This window comes from Lepidochelys kempii, chromosome 12, assembly GCF_965140265.1.
Source record: "Lepidochelys kempii isolate rLepKem1 chromosome 12, rLepKem1.hap2, whole genome shotgun sequence".
NCBI classification, from domain to species: domain Eukaryota; kingdom Metazoa; phylum Chordata; order Testudines; family Cheloniidae; genus Lepidochelys; species Lepidochelys kempii.
This window is the reverse complement of record NC_133267.1, coordinates 43415088-43435422: the sequence shown is the minus strand read 5'-3', so window position 1 is coordinate 43435422 and position 20335 is coordinate 43415088. Positions and strand designations below refer to the sequence as shown.

The following is a 20335-nucleotide window of genomic DNA, read 5'->3' as shown; positions in this document are numbered from 1 at the left end:
GACAGGAACCAGCTTTAATCACAATAGCATGACAGGCTGAAATGACTTTGGCATTTCCTTCATGAATATCTGAAAAACAAGTGATGACTTTATTTCTTCTAACATTAGCTCAGAGATTACTAGCCAGTCTAGACTCAGCAGCCCGGAGTCATGAGGAAAGAACTGCATCAAAGGAATGAGAAAGGGCTTCATAAAGGTCCCTTTATATTGTATCAAGAGGTGGATACATCTAGGTTGGCAGCATAACAGAGCAGGCTATTTTCCTTACTGCACATCCCTGCTTTTGGGAGAACCATTCTCACTTATAGAATGGGAAAGAGTGACTGAACCAGGATGTTTGGCGACCACATGACTCCTCCTCCCCCCTCCTTCCCTCTTTTAGTTAACCCTTCACTATTGGCAGTGGCAGCTCAGTTTATGCACTGGACAATGCAGGAAAGGTGTAAAACAAGAACTTTTTCAGGGACTTACTGCAACCCCCATCCCTCTCTCTCCCCCCTGTTCCCCCTTTGCCAGGGTCTCCCATGCCAGGAACTGTGTGTGCCTCTATTCCCTACTTCCCCCATTCTCCCCTCCCACCAGAGATTGGTTGTCCCTTCTGTCACTTGCACTGCATGCCCCCCCTTCCCTGGGCTCCCTATACCCTCACCAGAGGTTGTATGCACTCCCCAATTCCCCAACATGCCAGGGGCTCTGTGTGCACACATCCCATTCTCTCCCCCCCCCCCTTATTCTCCATTCTTTCCTTTCCGTTTCAAGATGTCAAAAATTTAGTACTGTCAACCTGCCAATAGTTTGGCAGCTGTTATGGGGAAATGTGTTAATGTTTGTCTTAACTGGTTCTGTGATCTGTAGCCAATTACAGAGAAGGGTTAAGCTGATAGCTCTGCTAACCAGATGCCACCAGACTCTGTCCCCCCTCATCCTTTTCATCAAAAATCAGTAGGGATCTATCTCCCAGCCTCAACAACTACCTGAAATTTTGGAGTTGATCAGATGTGACGTTCAACCCTTTTTTCTCATGAAAGAGAGAAATGTCATTACATTGAGTGACAAGGAATATGAGGGAATATCTTTTATTAGACCAACTTCTGTTGGTGAAAGAAACAAGCTTCCAAAGTCCATCTCTTTCACCATCAGCAGTTGGTCTAATAAGATATTCCCTCAGCCCACCTTGTATCTCTAATATCCTTGGACCAACATTCCTGCAACAGCACTGCCAACATTAAATTGTGTGTAAGGCCTCACAAGCTCAGCCAAGGAGCCTTTCAAGTGCTGTTTTGTTTGTTGTTTTAATTCTTGCCCTCTGGTGTGGGTTCACCAACAACTCATCTAGGCTGCAGCATGTCTGACTCTCTTATTGTCCCCATCCCAAAAGTGAGATTAATGACACCGGGCAGAAGCCCCAAAGCTGCTGGTTCCCCCTGCCATGCCTTAGTAGAAACAGGCACACTGTATAAAAGCACAGGGAAACATCCCAGAGCCAATCACCCTGTGAACAGCAAGGCTGAAAGCTTAGGAAAGAGTTAAAAAAAACCCTACATCTCCCAATTGCTGATCTAAAAGCTAGACCGCTGCGGGACAACTAGCCTTATACAACTTGTTCTAACATTACAGCTAGAGAGGAAATGGAAACATTCCAGTCTGGTTTGCAGGTTCACTGGAGACCTTGTTTATGAATAACAAAGGGGGAAAACAAGCACATTCAGAAGATCTGGTTTACGCTGGCTACGTGGTATCTCACAAGACTTTAGAAAAGGGCGGAGGTAATGAGTTTGAAAATATACTGGTTCGTTTTTATATTAGTGTATTATAGTGCACTAACTGCTAAGACCTGCTGCTTCTCCATCTTAAGTGCTTATATACAAATGCACAAAGCCTTGGAAACAAGCAGGGAGAACTGGAGGTCCTGGGGATGTCAAGGAACTATGACGTGATCGGAATAATAGAGACTTGGTGGGATAACTCACATGACTGGAGTACTGTCATGGATGGTTATAAACTGTTCAGGAAGGACAGGCAGGGCAGAAAAGGTGGGGGAGTAGCACTGTATGTAAGGGAGCAGTATGACTGCTCAGAGCTCCGGTACGAAACTGCAGAAAAACTTGAGTGTCTCTGGATTAAGTTTAGAAGTGTGTGCAACAAGAGTGATGTAGTGGTGGGAGTCTGCTATAGACCACCGGACCAGGGGGATGAGGTGGATGAGGCTTTCTTCCGGCAGCTCGTGGAAGCTACTAGATCGCATGCCCTGATTCTCATGGGTGACTTTAATTTTCCTGATATCTGCTGGGAGAGCAATACAGCGGTGCATAGACAATCCAGAAAGTTTTTGGAAAGCGTAGGGGACAATTTCCTGGCGCAAGTGCTAGAGGAGCCAACTAGGGGGGGCGCTTTTCTTGACCTGCTGCTCACAAACCGGGTAGAATTAGTGGGGGAAGCAAAAGTGGATGGGAATCTGGGAGGCAGTGACCATGAGTTGGTTGAGTTCAGGATCCTGACGCAGGGAAGAAAGGTAAGCAGCAGGATACGGACCCTGGACTTCAGGAAAGCAGACTTCGACTCCCTCAGGGAACGGATGGCCAGGATCCCCTGGGGGACTAACCTGAAGGGGAAAGGAGTCCAGGAGAGCTGGCTGTATTTCAAGGAATCCCTGTTGAGGTTACAGGGACAAACCATCCCGATGAGTCGAAAGAATAGTAAATATGGCAGGCGACCAGCTTGGCTTAATGGTGAAATCCTAGCGGATCTTAAACATAAAAAAGAAGCTTACAAGAAGTGGAAGGTTGGACATATGACCAGGGAAGAGTATAAAAATATTGCTCGGGCATGTAGGAATGTTATCAGGAGGGCCAAATCGCACCTGGAGCTGCAGCTAGCCAGAGATGTCAAGAGTAACAAGAAGGGTTTCTTCAGGTATGTTGGCAACAAGAAGAAAGCCAAGGAATGTGTGGGCCCCTTACTGAATGAGGGAGGCAACCTAGTGACAGAGGATGTGGAAAAAGCTAATGTACTCAATGCTTTTTTTGCCTCTGTTTTCACTAACAAGGTCAGCTCCCAGACTGCTGCGCTGGGCATCACAAAATGCGGAAGAGATGGCCAGCCCTCTGTGGAGATAGAGGCGGTTAGGGACTATTTAGAAAAGCTGGACGTGCACAAGTCCATGGGGCCGGACGAGTTGCATCCGAGAGTGCTGAAGGAATTGGCGGCTGTGATTGCAGAGCCACTGGCCATTATCTTTGAAAACTCGTGGCGAACCGGGGAAGTCCCGGATGACTGGAAAAAGGCTAATGTAGTGCCAATCTTCAAAAAAGGGAAGAAGGAAGATCCTGGGAACTACAGGCCAGTCAGCCTCACCTCAGTCCCTGGAAAAATCATGGAGCAGGTCCTCAAAGAATCAATCCTGAAGCACTTGCATGAGAGGAAAGTGATCAGGAACAGCCAGCATGGATTCACCAAGGGAAGGTCATGCCTGACTAATCTAATCGCCTTTTATGATGAGATTACTGGTTCTGTGGATGAAGGGAAAGCAGTGGATGTATTGTTTCTTGACTTTAGCAAAGCTTTTGACACGGTCTCCCATAGTATTCTTGTCAGCAAGTTAAGGAAGTATGGGCTGGATGAATGCACTATAAGGTGGGTAGAAAGCTGGCTAGATTGTCGGGATCAACGGGTAGTGATCAATGGCTCCATGTCTAGTTGGCAGCCGGTATCAAGTGGAGTGCCCCAAGGGTCGGTCCTGGGGCCGGTTTTATTCAATATCTTCATAAATGATCTGGAGGATGGTGTGGATTGCACTCTCAGCAAATTTGCGGATGATACTAAACTGGGAGGAGTGGTAGATACGCTGGAGGGGAGGGATAGGATACAGAGGGACCTAGACAAATTGGAGGATTGGGCCAAAAGAAATCTGATGAGGTTCAATAAGGATAAGTGCAGGGTCCTGCACTTAGGACGGAAGAACCCAATGCACAGCTACAGACTAGGGACCGAATGGCTAGGCAGCAGTTCTGCGGAAAAGGACCTAGGGGTGACAGTGGACGAGAAGCTGGATATGAGTCAGCAGTGTGCCCTTGTTGCCAAGAAGGCCAATGGCATTTTGGGATGTATAACTAGGGGCATAGCGAGCAGATCGAGGGACATGATCGTTCCCCTCTATTCGACATTGGTGAGGCCTCATCTGGAGTACTGTGTCCAGTTTTGGGCCCCACACTTCAAGAAGGATGTGGATAAATTGGAGAGAGTCCAGCGAAGGGCAACAAAAATGATTAGGGGACTGGAACACATGAGTTATGAGGAGAGGCTGAGGGAGCTGGGATTGTTTAGCCTGCAGAAGAGAAGAATGAGGGGGGATTTGATAGCTGCTTTCAACTACCTGAAAGGGGGTTCCAAAGAGGATGGCTCTAGACTGTTCTCAATGGTAGCAGATGACAGAACGAGGAGTAATGGTCTCAAGTTGCAGTGGGGGAGGTTTAGATTGGATATTAGGAAAAACTTTTTCACTAAGAGGGTGGTGAAACACTGGAATGCGTTACCTAGGGAGGTGGTAGAATCTCCTTCCTTAGAGGTTTTTAAGGTCAGGCTTGACAAAGCCCTGGCTGGGATGATTTAACTGGGAATTGGTCCTGCTTTGAGCAGGGGGTTGGACTAGATGACCTTCTGGGGTCCCTTCCAACCCTGATATTCTATGATTCTATGACCATACCTTCTTCCTAGATGCTTCACATTCCTGCAGTTCACCCCAACTCCAAAATATATTGGGATCTGGCCTGACCTGCTGGTTCCTTACACAAGTTCTAGATATCAACTCCTTTACCCCTACACTGGCTCAGTTCTTTCAAGAGGGCCTGGGATGTTGATGCTGGCTATGTAAAGTATGGGAGTAGACAGATCAGACTCACGCTTTCTCCTACAGCTTTATCACTTCCTACAGGAAACCATAATTTCACCACTGTGTAAACCAAAAGGATTGGCAAGGAAGGCTATAGGTTTAGCTCCTTTTCTCCCTCCTATGCATTAGAGCAGGATACAGCTGCCATCACCATGCTCAATGATTTTGTAAAATTTAGGCTATAGCAGGACAGAAGTCTGAGTGAACAATGGCTCTTGGGTGATTATATAATCTCAGCATTGGGCTAAAGAAATAAAATATGACCACGTGAACAGTCAATTCCCCAGATGGAAGAATCTGGGTGCACCACATGCTTCTAGTTTAACTAGGACATTTTCCATTAGTCTTAGACTGTTCTGCCATGCTGATATCATCTAGTAATATTTTGCTTAGACCCATATATTAAAGCAAAGCCTGTCAGGGACTGTATATTGCTACCACAAGCCTCTCCAGCTTCTACCAGGCTCAGTTAACACATGGCACAAGTCAAATGGTAACACTGAGGCCCTTAATGGTACAACCAAGATCTGTTTTCCCAAGGAGAAATGGTTAATAAAAGGCTTGGGTGTCTCAGTGTTAGTATTTCTGTCATGTGTCCGTTGGCTTAGACTTCATAGTTTCTTATCTCACTGAAAATTGTTTTTAATTGAAATGCAGCATCCTTTCTGCTCTCTGATTCAGATTTTTTTTAAAAACCTTCCCACTGTAAAATGTGGAGTCATTTATGGAACGATCTGGATATAAAAAATAAAATGACTGATTAAAAGCCCCATTTTTTACCCAACTCTTGTCACATTATCTCTCATCAGTGGGGTGATTAGATACCTCAGTTCTCTGGGATTGGTCTTGGCTTGGAGGTATGAGAGAACATATAGTACCAAACCAACAGGTTTGGGTGCTGTATCTCTTCTGCAGCAGAAGGAAAGGCTGGCATGTCACCCCTTCCTACTTTCATCTCCCTTGTCAAATACATCAGAGGTTGTAGTAGATGGATCAGAACTTCCCCTACTCATATGCTGTGATAAATGAAGGGAGGGGGACTAGCTCTCTTTTATGGACACTCGGCCAGCCAGCTAGCTATAAAATCCCTCTGAGTAGCTGTTCTCTACTTGCTTTACTTGTAAAGGGTTAAAAAGTCCACAGGTAAAAAGAAAGGAGTGGGCACCTGACCAAAAGAGCCAATGGGATGGCTAGAACTTTAAAAAATTGAAACAAAACTCCCCCTTGTTGTCTGTGGTTGTTCTCTGGAGAGAGGAGACACGTAGCTGCATTATTATAAGCAGCTTTAAGCCAGGTATGAGAAATCATCAGATCATACCTAGAATTACTTGGTATTCCCCCAAATATGCAAGTAGATCAGAAAATGTCTAGAAAGACACAATTAGGGTTATTTGCTTTATTTCTGTAAGGCTTGTAGATCTCCTCTGTGCTAACCCCAGATGCTTTTGTTTGCTTGTAACCTTTAAGATGAACCCTCAAGAAAGCTATTTTGGGTGCTTCATTTTTGGAATTACTCCTTTAAAATCCAGCAAAAGCCTAAGTTCCAGATGTATTTTCTTCCTTTTTGTTTTTAATAAAATTTACCTTTCTTAAGAACAAAATTGGATTTTTGGTGTCCTAAGAGGTTTGTGCATATGTTGTTTAATTGCCTGGTGGCAACAGCTAATTTCCTTTGTTTTCTTTCTCAGCTCTTCCCTGAAGGGGGGTGAAAGAGCTTGAGGGTACCCCACAGGGAGGAATTCCCAAGTGCTTCTTCCTAGGTTCAAGTGGGTTTTTGCATTTCGGTGGTGGCGTTTACCAAGCCAAGGTCAGAGAAAAGCTGTAACCTTGGGAGTTTAATACAAGCCTGGAGTAACAAGTATTAACTTAAAATCTTTGTGGGCCCCCACCTTCTGCATTCAAAGTGCCAGAGCGAGGATTCAGCCTTGACATATGCCATGGTACATGCAGCTCAGAAGTGACCACCCAAGCCCACTGGGATCTAATTTATATTTCGTAAAGAATGACATACGCAAGCAGCCATAACAAGTTCCCTTTTCTATCCCCCTCCCTCAGAGCTCAGGCTCAGATTTTTAAAGGTATTGAGGTGTTGCTGTGCTCAGCCTAAATCCCACGCTCCCTTGGAAAATGGGATTTAGTCTCCTAAATCAGTCAGGCATTGCAATGACTCAAATCCCTTTAAACAGCTGGGCCTTAGAGACAAAGTGCTGCCTTCAACTGACAGCCAGAATTTGGCCCACACTCTAAAGCAACATCTCCCACTCTGTGTCTGAAGGCTCCATCAATGCTGGGCTCACACAGCTGCCATTTTATGTAAACTGCAGGTAATCCTTGGTATTCTTGACCCAGGTTCCTAGGGCCTGGCTATGCAACGCTTTCCAAGCTTCTTGATAGTTTGCTGCAGCTTCCTTGTACTCCCAGTAGGTCTCCAACTTCTTCTCCCTGATAGGAAATGCACCACAACAATGGACAGGTTTCAGTTCTCTTATTAACAGAGGTTACCTTTCCTTTTTGAACAAATACCCAATCCTGTGAGAGGCCAATCTGCACTGACTGCTCTTCCTGACATTCTTGGCAAACAGGCAGGCATATAAATACTAATCTGCAAGAGTTTTGTGGGAATAAATGGAAAGAGGTGAAAAGGCCTACAACCATCCTACCTCAGACCTGTGGACCTAGCAGACAGACTAGGCCTCTTACGAAACTGGATAAGCCTCAGGGGGATGTCACCTGCTCTCTGGAGCTTCCTAGGTTTCTGGGAAGATGGTTAAGGAGTTCTGTGCTGTGAAGGAGTTAGGGTTTCTGGACACTTCCGGATTTCTAGAAGGTCCCTGGCTCCTGGGAGGTAGCTCTGTTCAGTTTTCTCCAGGGTGGGTGTATAAATTCTGCCCAAGTATGGCCTGTTTCTACCTCTCCACTGGTTTCAAGCCTTTGGACCACCAACAGGATGGGGATACTTTGTACGAGCAGAGTGCAGCAGACAGAGTGGTGCCAGCCATGTGGGAGAGCAGCCAGGCAGAGTCAGCAGTGTGCCTTATGAGCAGATCCACATTCCAGTGGGGTAGAATTGGTCTCATTTTGCTGGAGGATGTATAGCTAAGAGCTGCCCAAGTGGCTGAAGTTCAGAATAATCTTTTTTGCACTCCAGGGCAAACACAGGGTGGTGGAACAATGGAGTCAGAGTCTTTACTCCTCTGCCTAGAATGGAATGAAAGAGGCGCAGCAGGGCAACATAACTTTGCTTAACATGCTACTGAGATGATGCCTGTCCCACAGGCACTAGCCATGGCCAATGCATTATAAAATGAGTGGACCATGCCACAGCATGCACATGCAGAACTGCATTCAGGCATTTACAACTTAGCTTTCACATACTTCATTGCTATCCACTTTATGTTTCGTTAAATAAACCCCAAATGATTGCAATTAGTGTCTTACTGGGGACATTACCAATGAAAGACACACTGGAGCTCTGCCCTTCAGAACACATGGAAGATTATGGGTACTAACCTTCAGCACTGAGCTGCAGGCATAGAAGAGCCCTGATAGTGGTCAGCTAGCACATGGGGAAAGCAGACTTCAGGAGACACCACAGGTCAAAGAAGGGCTCTGGACACTGCCTCACCCCCCTTACCTCTCACCCTAACAGCTCCGATTACAACACATGGAAGCCAAGGCAACATAAAAAGTGCAGTATGGCTGATTTAGGGCATATCTACACTGCACACTCCTTATGGCAGGGTGCAGAGCACATACACCACACACACACCCCCACAGTTCAGGTGTATGTAGCTGTGTAGGGGTGAGGTGCTGCTTCAGCAAGTAAAGAGACACCTGAACCCCTAGGGCACGTACCTTACATGGCTCTCTAGATGTGCAAGCAGATCCACCCACCTACATTGCTATTTTTAGGTGTCTTCCAGGAAGCAGCAACATGTCCCTCCAGCTCCCAGTTGGCTCTGAGCACTGCCCCTGCCTGCAGTCACCACCCCACCCCAGCTTCCAGTGGTCGTGGTTTCTGGCCAATGGGAGCTGCAGAGCCAGCACACAGGGCAGGGGCAGCGTGTGGAGTCCCCCGGCCGTCTCTCCGCTTAGGAGCCAGAGGGACATGTTGCTTCTTCCTGAGAGCCGCACGAAGCTGAAAGCCTGCCAGCCCCAGAGCAACTGGAATTTTAACGGTCCAGTCAGCACTGCTGCCAGGGTCCCTTTTCCTGCCACAGGTGTTCTGGTTGAAAACTGGACACCAGGCAAACGTAGTGTAGTGTCCCACTGCTTCCCTGGTGCTGGAGCCTTTCGCCGCCACAGGGAGCTGCCAGAGCCTTTTCCTACCACAGGGAAAGGCTCTGGCAGGGGGGCAGCAGCGGTGAAAGGCTCGCGCAGCTCCCTGCTTCCAGAGCCTTTCCCTGTTTCCTCCTCACTGTCAGAGCCTTTCACGGTCACATGTAGCTACATGCTGCAGGGTGGACACAGTCTACTTTTCACTGCGGTATGTAGCTATGCACACCCTATGCACCACTGCCAGGAGTGTGCAGCACAGACATATCCTGAGTTTTCTCTCCCTATTCCTCCAGCACAGAGGTGGGCAAACTACGGCCCGTGGGACCATCCTGCCTGCCCGTTGAGCTCCCGGCCGGGGAGGCTAGCCCCCTCCCCCGCAGCCACGCCACCGCTTGCACCCGCCCACCTCCCAGGCTTTCCAATAAGCCTGTCCTGCTGCTCTGAGCGGCATGGTGTGTGTGTGGGGGGGTGGATTAGATAAGGGACAGGAGGTCCCGGGGGGCAGTCAGGGGACGGAGAGGGGTTGGATGGGGCGGAGGTTCGGGGTGGGGAGGTCAGGAGACAGGGCGTTGGATAAGGAGTGGAGTCCTGGGGGCACAGTTAGGGATGGGGGTCCTGGGAGGGGGCAGTCAGGGGACAAGGAGCGGGGGGGAGGTTGGATGCGTCGGGGGTTCTGGGGGAGGAAGTCAGGGGCGGGAAGTGGGAGGGAGAGGATAGGGGGGCAGGGTGCCAGGCTGTTTGCAGAGGCACAGCCTTCCCTACCTGGCCCTCCATACTGTTTCGCAACCCCGATATGGCCCTCGGGCCAAAAAATTTGCCCACCCCTGCTCCAGCACATGCTACTGTCAACTAGCACAGCACACCAGCATCGCCTACTCCAAGATCCCAGCCACTAGGGAGCAACAACTGTGATGTGAAGAGAGTTCTGATTACACTTAATGGGTTGTCACAGACTCATCTCTTTGGCCAGAGACTCCCCTGCACTTGCATTCACACTCCTGTATTTAAGGGGCTGTTAGTAAATTTAGGTCTCCTCATTGTTTGTGTAAATCAGTGTTATACGAGAAACGCTCACATGATCAGCAGGCAAGAAAAGAGATGATTTATTCTCCTGTAGCCCCAGGCAAATCTCTGAAAAAATCTGACACATTGGCATGTGCATGTATTCAACCCTACTCTTCTCCACAGCACAAAAGCCACACCTTTGATCCATTATTCAGTTTCAAACTTTACTTTCAAGTCTTCATCCATACTTGAGATCACATATCTAGTTAGTAAAGGTAACTGTGTTAACAATGTATCAGGACAAAGTACCACAAGGACATTCTGATTAAAAAATTAGAAGTATAATAAATGAACGCATACGTAAGTGGATTCAAAACTGGCTGATAGACCTTCAAAACGTAATTGTTAATGGGGAATTGCCCTCAAATTGGGGTGCATCCAATAGAGTCCCCAAAGGATCTGGTTTTGGGCCTGTTTATCTAATATCTTTATCAATGCTCTGGAAGAAAATATAAAATCATTCCTAGTACAGGTGATAGACTGCTGAAGCAATAAATAATGATGAAGACAGAGCAGTCATACAGAATGATCTCGACTGTTTGGTAACACAGACCTATTCAAACAAAATTCTTTTTAACACAGTGAAATGCAAGGTCATGAATCTAGGAACAAGAAATACAGGCCACACCTACAGAACAATACTCGGGGGGAACAATGCTCTGGAAAGAAGTGACAGTGTGAGAGTGCAGGGATACTACGCTTGTTAACTTCAGCTAAGCTTCTCCCTCCTCTTGCATTTGTGCTTATGTTTAACTGAAAGTTTACAAGCAAGTTTTCATAAATATAAAGGGAAGGGTAAACCCCTTTAAAATCCCTCCTGGCCAGAGGAAAAATCCTCTCACCTGTAAAGGATTAAGAAGCTAAAGGTAACCTCGCTGGCACCTGACCAAAATGTCTAATGAGGAGACAAGATACTTTCAAAAGCTGGGAGGAGGGAGAAAAACAAAGGATCTGTGTCTGTCCGTATGATGCTTGGAGTCTTAGAACTTAGTAAGTAATCTAGCTAGGTATGAGTTAGATTATGATTTCTTTAAATGGCTGAGAAAATAGCTGTGCTGAATAGAATGAATATTCCTGTCTGTGTGTCTTTTTTGTAACTTAAGGTTTTGCCTAGAGGGATTCTCTGTGTTTTGAATCTAATTACCCTGTAAGGTATTCACCATCCTGATTTTACAGAGGTGATTCTTTTTTTACTTCTATTAAAAGTCTTCTTGTAAGGAACCTGAATGCTTTTTCATTGTTCTAAGATCCAAGGGTTTGGGTCTGTGGTCACCTATGCAAATTGGTGAAGATTTTTACCAAACCTTCCCCAGGAAGTGGAGTGCAAGGGTTGGGAGGATTTTGGGGGGAAAGACGTTTTCTAACAATGTTCCTAACATTTCTTCAGGAACCCAGATAAAGTTTGGTGGTAGCGGTGGAAGTCCAAGGGTAAAATAGTTCGTACCTTGGGGAAGTTTTAACTTAAGCTGGTAAAAGTAAGCTTAGGGGGTTTTCATGCAGGGCCCCACATCTGTACCCTACAGTTCAGAATGGGGAAGGAACCTTGACACAAGTCTTGAAAAATTTACTCAGGCCTATTACCCAGAGAACTAAGCCTACCAGCCATAATGAAAGAAACCTATGCTGCCCTATCCCCAAGGCCTCACGCCCTGCAATTTAAAGGAATTAGTAATCAGAGTCCCTGGAGCAAACAAGCTCTCCACAGGAGATGAGTTGCAATTAAATATAGTGTGCATAGAGATCCCCCAGGTGAGAGGCAGAGAGGGGAAGAAAAAGGAAAGTACAGTTGAAGAGGTAGGTGAACCAGGATGGCATGGAGTCCCAAAGACCAAGGCAGCAATGCTGTTAGGGAGGAGGGACTGATCAATCATCATAAGTAGCAGAAAGACCTGGGAACAGACAAGGGACCCATGGACTTAACCCAGAGGAGGCAGTTAGTGACTCTGGAAAAAAATGTGTCAATGGAGTAATGGGGGTAGATTGCAAGGGATCAAGAAGGGAATCAGAGAAATGAAGGCAGGAACTTAGGAGGCAAAGTGGGGAGGAGGAAGAGAAGATGGACTGATGGCTATAAGAAAGTGGAGTCTAGGGAGCGTAAGGTAGGAGATACCAGGATGCACTTGAACGCAGAAGAAAAGGAGTTGGTGAGGCAGGCAGGCAGACAAGGGATTGGGGAGAAAGGCAGCTAAACAAATGAGAGTCAGCAGGGATGGTTTGACAGCTTGGAAATCAATAGAAAAATTCCACTCTGAATCAGAGCCCAGAGTGAAGGAAGAGAATATGTTGTGAAGAGTGGCACGAAGTGGAGGGGGAACAGTGGTTTGAAGTTACCCGCTATAGTGTTTGGTCAGTAGCAGGAAAGCAGCAGGGCAGGCTGAGTGGAGAGCTAGGTCCCCCTGCTGTACACACTAAGCTTGTGTAGCCTGTATCAGAGACACTCGTATCTGTGTGTCTGCTGAACTGTGCCACAAGGAAAAGTCCAGAGACAGAAAATGATAAAAGGACAAAAATGCCACAGGAAATTACAAAACCACAGGAATCCTGAAAAGGCTTGAGGTGAAAGAGTGTTATGTAAGCAGCACATGGCCAGCCTTCCAATCACGCAGCAGCATGTCCCTAATGCACCACACAAACCCAGCTCCTACCATCCCAGTTATGAAGAAGTCACGTTGGACAAACAACTGAAGTAGAGCTCCCCGTGCAATGCTGTGGCTTAAAGGACAAATCCTTGGATGTTTAAAACATGTACATATCCAGCAGAAGTGGGGAGGTGGTATTGCCTCTCTCTACTCGAATAACGTTCCACTTTTCTTGTCCACACTTCAAAAAGATGTTGAAAAACTGGAGAGGGCTCAGAGGGGGTACAAAAATGATTCAGGGTCTAAAAGAAATCCAAGTAAGAGATTTAAAGAGTTCAGTCTGTTCAGCTCATCAAATAGAAGGTTGAGGGGCAACTTGATCACAGTCGAGAAGTATCTACACGAGGAGAAGATTTTTCAGGGATCTTTAAGCCTTCTGACAAAAGCATAAATGAAATCCAATGGGGGGAGTTGAAAAATCCTAACTGGAAATAAGACCGTTTTTTCCAACAATTGGGATATTTAACCTTTGGAACAGATTAACTATGGATATGGTAGATTCACCATCACTTGGAATCTTGAAATCAAGATTAGATGTCTCTTTCTAACATATATGATGTAGAGTTCAACCAGAAGTTATGGGCTTGATGCAGCAGTGGTGGATGGAGTTCTATGGCCTGTGGTATTATATACAGGTCAGACTACAGGTCATACAGAATGGTCCCTTATGGCTTAAAAACCTATGCATTGCTTTCTTTAGTAACATAGTAACAAACTCTAATAGAGTTCTTTGAAGGGGTCAACAAACATGTGGATAAGGGGATCCAGTGGACATAGTGTACTTAGATTTCCAGAAAGCCTTTGATAAGGTCCCCCACCAAAGGCTCTTATGTAAATTAAGTTGTCATGGGATAAGAGGGAAGATCCTTTCATGGATTGAGAACTGGTTAAAAGACAGGGAACAAAGGGTAGGAATAAATGGTAAATTTTCAGAATGGAGAGGGGTAGCTAGTGGTGTTCCCAAGGGTCAGTCCTAGGACCAATCCTATTCAACCTATTCATAAATAATCTGGAGAAAGGGGTAAACAGTGAGGTGGCAAAGTTTGCAGATGATACTAAACTGCTCAAGATAGTTAAGACCAAAGCAGACTGCGAAGAACTTCAAAAATATCTCACAAAACTAAGTGACTGGCCAACAAAATGGCAAATGAAATTTAATGTGGATAAATGTAAAGTAATGCACATTGGAAAAAATAACCCCAGCTATACATACAGTATGATGGGGGCTAATTTAGCTACACCTAATCAGGAGAAAGATCTTGAAGTCATCGTGGATAGTTCTCTGAAGACATCCATGCAGTGTGCAGCGGCAGTCAAAAAAGCAAACGGGATGTTAGGAATCATTAAAAAAGGGATAGAGAATAAGACAGAGAATATCTTATTGCCCTTATATAAATCTATGGTACGCCCACATCCCCTCATCTCAAAAAAGATATACTAGCATTAGAAAAGGTTCAGAAAAGGGCAACTAAAATGATAAGGGGTTTGGAATGGATCACATATGAGGACAGATTAAAGAGGCTAGGACTTTTCAGCTTGTAAGAGGAGACTAAGGGGGGATATGATAGAGGTATATAAAATCATAAGTGGTGTGGAGAAAGTGAATAAGGAAAAGTTTTTTACTAGTTCCCATAATATAAGAACTAGGAACCATCAAATGAAATTAATGGGTAGCAGGTTTAAAACAAATAAAAGGAAGTTCGTCTTCACTCAGCCCACAGTCAACCTGTGGAACTCCTTGCCTGAGGCGGTTGTGAAGGCTAGGACTATAATAGGTTTAAAAGAGAACTAGATAAATTCATGGAGGTTAAGTCCATTAATGGCTATCAGCCAGGATTGGTAAGGAATGGTGTCCCTAGACTCTGTCAGAGGGTGGAGATGGATGGCAGGAGAGAGATCACTGATCATTACCCATTAGGTTCACTCCCTCTGGGGCACCTGGCATTGGCCACTGTCGATAGACAGGATACTGGGCTGGATGGACCTTTGGTCTTGCCCAGTATGGCCATTCTTATGTTCTTATAATGAAATTGCCACTAAGTAAGAGTTTCTGCTTTTATTAAAAGTCTCTATGCATAAAACAGATACAGCCCATGAAGCAGACATGCAAGCTGTTCACACTGGCCCCCACTCCCCATGGGCCTTCTCTGTGACCTGAAGGGAAAAGCGTTTAGCTCTTGGACTTCTCTCTACTGACACTAGTGCCTTTACTGGCAATTAGTAACAGCTACAACAGTGGTTTTTGTGATGTGGACACCTGTGCACTAGGAAATGCACTGAGACCCACCTAATTATTTCACAGATACTAAACAGTGGCTAATTATCACCACTGGTTTCTGTCTGTGCCAACACTAGCTGGATTTTAACCCAATTATTTCTCATCCTTGCTCACCTGAACTAGCAAGTCCCCCAAAAACTTTTTCATATCCTGGTCTCACTTGAATACAAGAGGTACCATTACTGCTAACTTACCAACTGGGTAAGAAAGCACATACTGCACTTGCCAATATCCAAATGTTGTAGCCTTAAAAAGCCAAATTGTAATGCTGATCCCAGCAGTAATCAAATTCCCTTATATTGGCAGCCTCTGGTTTCATTAGAGCCACTCTTGGAATCTGTTGAGATTCTCCTTATAACCAATCAGAAAGAGTAATTTCTCACCTGAGAGATTCTGGCAGATCCTCCTGTGAAATACTAGCCACCAGCCTTTGGAATACATGGAAAAGTTCCACCTTACAGATCCGGGACCTAAGAAGAAGAAGAAACTCAATTCAAATCATCAGCCATAGAACAATTAAAACAGCAGTTTTGCTGTAGACACCTGTCTCATTAGGCCTACAGCAATGATGGATAATTTGCTCCTTCCCTCAATTATAAATGCTTTGCCTAGGATAATTTTACAAACAACTAGCCACCTCCCAGAGTCTTGTACATCTAGAACTGCTCTCAGGGGGAAGAAGAGGATTCCACAAGAAAGGAGCTTTTAAACAAATGCACTTTTGTTTGTTTGTAAAACCTTGAATAGTTTTACAGATGAGGTTGATATGTTGGAGAAAATGGTCCCCTACTTCTACGCCTTGTGGAGGTGACAGTAACTAACTTCACTTACTAGAAAAGTCTGGTTAGTTATAAACACTATCTTCTATGAATTTTTTTAGGGCATTTACAAAGTTACTCCCTGTTCAAATGGTGGTAATTTTATAAATATTTAGAAAGAGGCCATAATGATAAAATACAACTACAATTAGCAGTTCTGTAGGTTTCTGAGATAATTTAGAGTTGGTTTTCTAATTATAGATTTAAATTTTCAAATAATGAGTTTGCTAGAGAAGAAGTGAAAGGAGCGAAATGAGGAGAAAGGAAGGGTCATGGAAAGCCAAAAGGGAGAGGTAGTCATTCATACAATCACCTTAGAACAGCCATATGCCAGTATACCCTGTCAAAGACAACAGTGGGATACAAAATTCTGATTCACATTTCTATAGTATCAGGAGCATTTTCTGGCTGCGTTCAGCAGTGTCATGGGAATCTGGAATGGTATGCTTACTTTTACAATTCACATGAGAACAACCCAGACAAAGACCCTTTATTAATTTCTTGAAGGATGTAAAGGGATCCGAAACTATTTAACTTCTGCTGCTCCATCTGAGCTCCCCACTCTCCTGTCCCTTCACTTGATACTAAACTGGGAGGAGTGGTAGATACGCTGGAGGGGAGGGATAGGATACAGAAGGACCTAGACAAATTGGAAGATTGGGCCAAAAGGAATCTGATGAGGTTCAATAAGGATAAGTGCAGGGTCCTGCACTTAGGACGGAAGAACCCAATGCACAGCTACAGACTAGGGACCGAATGGCTAGGCAGCAGTTCTGCAGAAAAGGACCTAGGGGTGACAGTGGACGAGAAGCTGGATATGAGTCAGCAGTGTGCCCTTGTTGCCAAGAAGGCCAATGGCATTTTGGGATGTATAAGTAGGGGCATAGCGAGCAGATCGAGGGACGTGATCGTTCCCCTCTATTCGACATTGGTGAGGCCTCATCTGGAGTACTGTGTCCAGTTTTGGGCCCCACACTTCAAGAAGGATGTGGATAAATTGGAGAGAGTCCAGCGAAGGGCAACAAAAATGATTAGGGGACTGGAACACATGAGTTATGAGGAGAGGCTGATGGAGCTGGGATTGTTTAGCCTGCAGAAGAGAAGAATGAGGGGGGATTTGATAGCTGCTTTCAACTACCTGAAAGGGGGTTCCAAACAGGATGGCTCTAGACTGTTCTCAATGGTAGCAGATGACAGAACGAGGAGTAATGGTCTCAAGTTGCAGTGGGGGAGGTTTAGATTGGATATTAGGAAAAACTTTTTCACTAAGAGGGTGGTGAAACACTGGAATGCGTTACCTAGGGAGGTGGTAGAATCTCCTTCCTTAGAGGTTTTTAAGGTCAGGCTTGACAAAGCCCTGGCTGGGATGATTTAACTGGGAATTGGTCCTGCTTTGAGCAGGGGGTTGGACTAGATGACCTTCTGGGGTCCCTTCCAACCCTGATATTCTATGATTCTATGATTCTATGATTCTAAGTGATACATTGATAAAGAGCTACACTGTCCAAGAGGCAAGCTGTAAAGCTGTTCTAGCCAGTGCTATGTCAGACTACAGAGGGGACATTTCAATATCCCCACAGCATCCTGTACATGAGATTGTGCCCCTGCCAGCCCACATCCATCTCAGAGATGAGGGGCTCAGCACCAAACATCAAGCAAGAGAACAACCCACAAGACTTTGACAGAACTACCAACGATTACATTATTTATCATGAATAAAAACCCTCAGTAAGACAGATGGGGGGGGAAGGGGATAAAAATCCTGCGCTGCCTCACAGGGGTGCCAGGTAGACACACTCAGTACTGGCTGCGAGACACTCTGATGTTATGGTGGTGCAACATTGAAAGGCCCATGAGTAAATAAGGAAAGTGAGTGCCATTTGAAAATTATGATTTATAAGGAAGGCCTAGAAGGTGGAGTTTTTTAAATAGTTTGTTTCCTGACAATTTTTTAACCTTAGAAATAGCAGGAATATCCAGTCTTCTCTTTCCTGTTTTTGCCAGAAGACTTTTTGGAGACCTGGGTAAGTAGAATGGGGAATGCCTTCAGCCTTAAATGAATGCTTAGAATATTGAGCCTTTAACAAAGATATTTTATTCTGTTTGGTGGTTTGGTTAATTTTCATTAAGAAAAGCCAACCAAAAAAAAAAAACAACCCAGACTGTATAAAACTGCTTCCTCCTTCAGTTAATCAGGTTTTACTTCCTTGGTATCTGTTACGTTGTAATCCTAAATGCCATAAAGAGCCTAGTATATAATTTTAGTAATAACAGTCATCCATAAAGTCTTACAGGAAAAACAGTAGACAAGACATGAATTTCTAATGGAACAAACTAAGCCTTTACGTTGGAGCTTTAGTCACAAAGAAAGAAAAGAGTATACACCCCTTTGCAATCCACACTGGATTTTTTTTCCAAATGTGTTAAATTAGTGCAGATGAAAAGAGTCCTACTTAACAGATATAGCATGGAGTACAGAACAGATATAGCATGGAGCACAGCCTTGTAAGCTTCCCTCACACCATCCATCAGTTCACCCATTCAGGATGAGAGGTTAATTCAACCTCCATAGTCCATTCAGTTCTTGGCCTCTCTGCTCTGACTTTATTGCAATTATATAAAGTGCACTTTTCCACAGTTCTAGGAACAGGTATTATTATTTAACGTGTTTATTACGGCAGTGCCAAAGGGCCCGCCAAGAACAGAACTAGGCACTGTACAAACACAGAGCAGCAGACAGTCCCTGCGCTGAAGAACTTACAGTGTAACTAGACTAGACTGACAAAAGGTGGGGGGAGGCATAGAACACACCAACAGAGTGAGCAATGTGATGACACCAAACAGCATGATAGTTCCACCTTTAGGGAGGAGGAGGTGAAGAAGGCAGGTAAAGGGGCTACTTAAGAGGAGATAAGCTAAAGGGAAAGAAAAGGGAAGGGGGTGAGGGGGACAGGGCAGGGGGGAAGAGGGGAAGAGGGGCAGATGTGGAGTGACGATGAGGTGAGGAGACTGAGGGATGGATGGAACAAGCAGCCAATCAGCACAGAGCAGGAAGAGTCCAATGAAAACTCCAGAAAGATCTAAGAGTCCATATGTCTCTGGCTGGTTCCTCTCACTGTACAAACAAACAATTAGTACAAAATGCGCAAACAATTTACAAAAATACTTACAAACATCAAATAGGCTCATCTACATTAATTAATATTGTACCAAATACCACACTTCTAAGTTAAAACTATAAAGCTCTTCTTGGTCTTCCTGTTCCTAGAGAGGAGATGGAAACATTGTACAGTGGACTTTTAATAAAGGTAGAGAGCAATTCTAAGTCAAGGAGATTTTTCTCCTGGAAGCATGGCATCTTGTCTTAGTGTCTCCTTCAGAAAGACTAAATCTAGGACTCTCCTCCCCGGCACCTCATTCATTGCTGCTCAGTTCCCAGCCCATGGGAAAACAGACAGGCCATGCAAGGCACCAGTTAATGGATTGGTGATGTGGACAACGGACTACTGTACCAGAACATGGCGAAGACTGCCAACTATTTTCCCATTTATCTGCGGGGTGGGTCTTGCCTACATGCTCAGGGTCTAACTGATCACCATATTTGGGGTCAGGAAGGAATTTTCCTCCAGGTCAGATTGGCTGAGACCGTGGGGGCTTTTCGACTTCCCCAGCAGCCTGGGGCACGTGCAGGTTTAAACTAGCGTAAATGCTGAATTCTCTGTAACTTCAAGTCTTTAAACCATGATTTGAGGACTTCAGTAACTCGGTTAGAGATCTATTTCAGGCGTGGGGAAGGTTCTGTGGCCTGTGCTGTACAGAAGGTCAGATTAGATGATCACAATAGTCCCTTCTGATCTTAAAGTCTATGAGTCTTCTTTCAAACAGGCTACTGAACAAGCTACAACTTTTGGTTGTCACTCACCTGACCTGGAATTCAGCAACCCATAGGCAAAAGTCTCTATATCCCATCATCAATTCTGAGATATCACATCCCAACTTATCAGCATTTTCGATATGTCAATCCCCAGACACATTCATATTACAGAAACCAGCAGTCCTGTCCACAGTAGTGCAATTTTTCAAAAGTTTTTCAAAGACACATTATTAAGGGCACAAGAGCAAACTATCCCATTGTGTAAGAAAGACAGGAAGTATGGCAAGAGACCACCCTGGCTAAACCAGGACCTAAACCTCAAAAAGAGTCCTACAAAAAGTGGAAACTCAGTCAAATTACAAATGATTTATATAAACAAATAACACAAGTATGTAGGGACAAAATTAGAAAAACCAAGGCATGAAACGAGATCAAACTAGCTAGGAACATAAAAGGAAACAAGAAAACATTCTACAAATGCATTAGAAGCAAGAG

The 20335-nt window shown here is 44.9% G+C and overlaps 1 protein-coding gene across 15 annotated transcripts in view; it reads right to left on the bottom strand.

Annotated features, from left to right (window-relative positions):
- ADAT1 (adenosine deaminase tRNA specific 1) overlaps positions 1 to 20335 on the bottom strand; it is a 95422-nt gene that overhangs the window by 11333 nt on the left and 63754 nt on the right. For 5 of the 15 annotated variants that reach the window (XM_073308401.1, XM_073308405.1, XM_073308393.1 and 2 more), the window contains 2 exons: positions 15532 to 15618; positions 6270 to 7330 (listed from right to left, as the gene is read on the bottom strand). In XM_073308401.1, coding sequence (XP_073164502.1) covers positions 7242 to 7330; positions 15532 to 15618 — 176 coding nt within the window. In that variant the 3' untranslated portion in view covers positions 6270 to 7241. The other 10 variants (XM_073308392.1, XM_073308402.1, XM_073308395.1 and 7 more) reach the window with 5 other exon arrangements.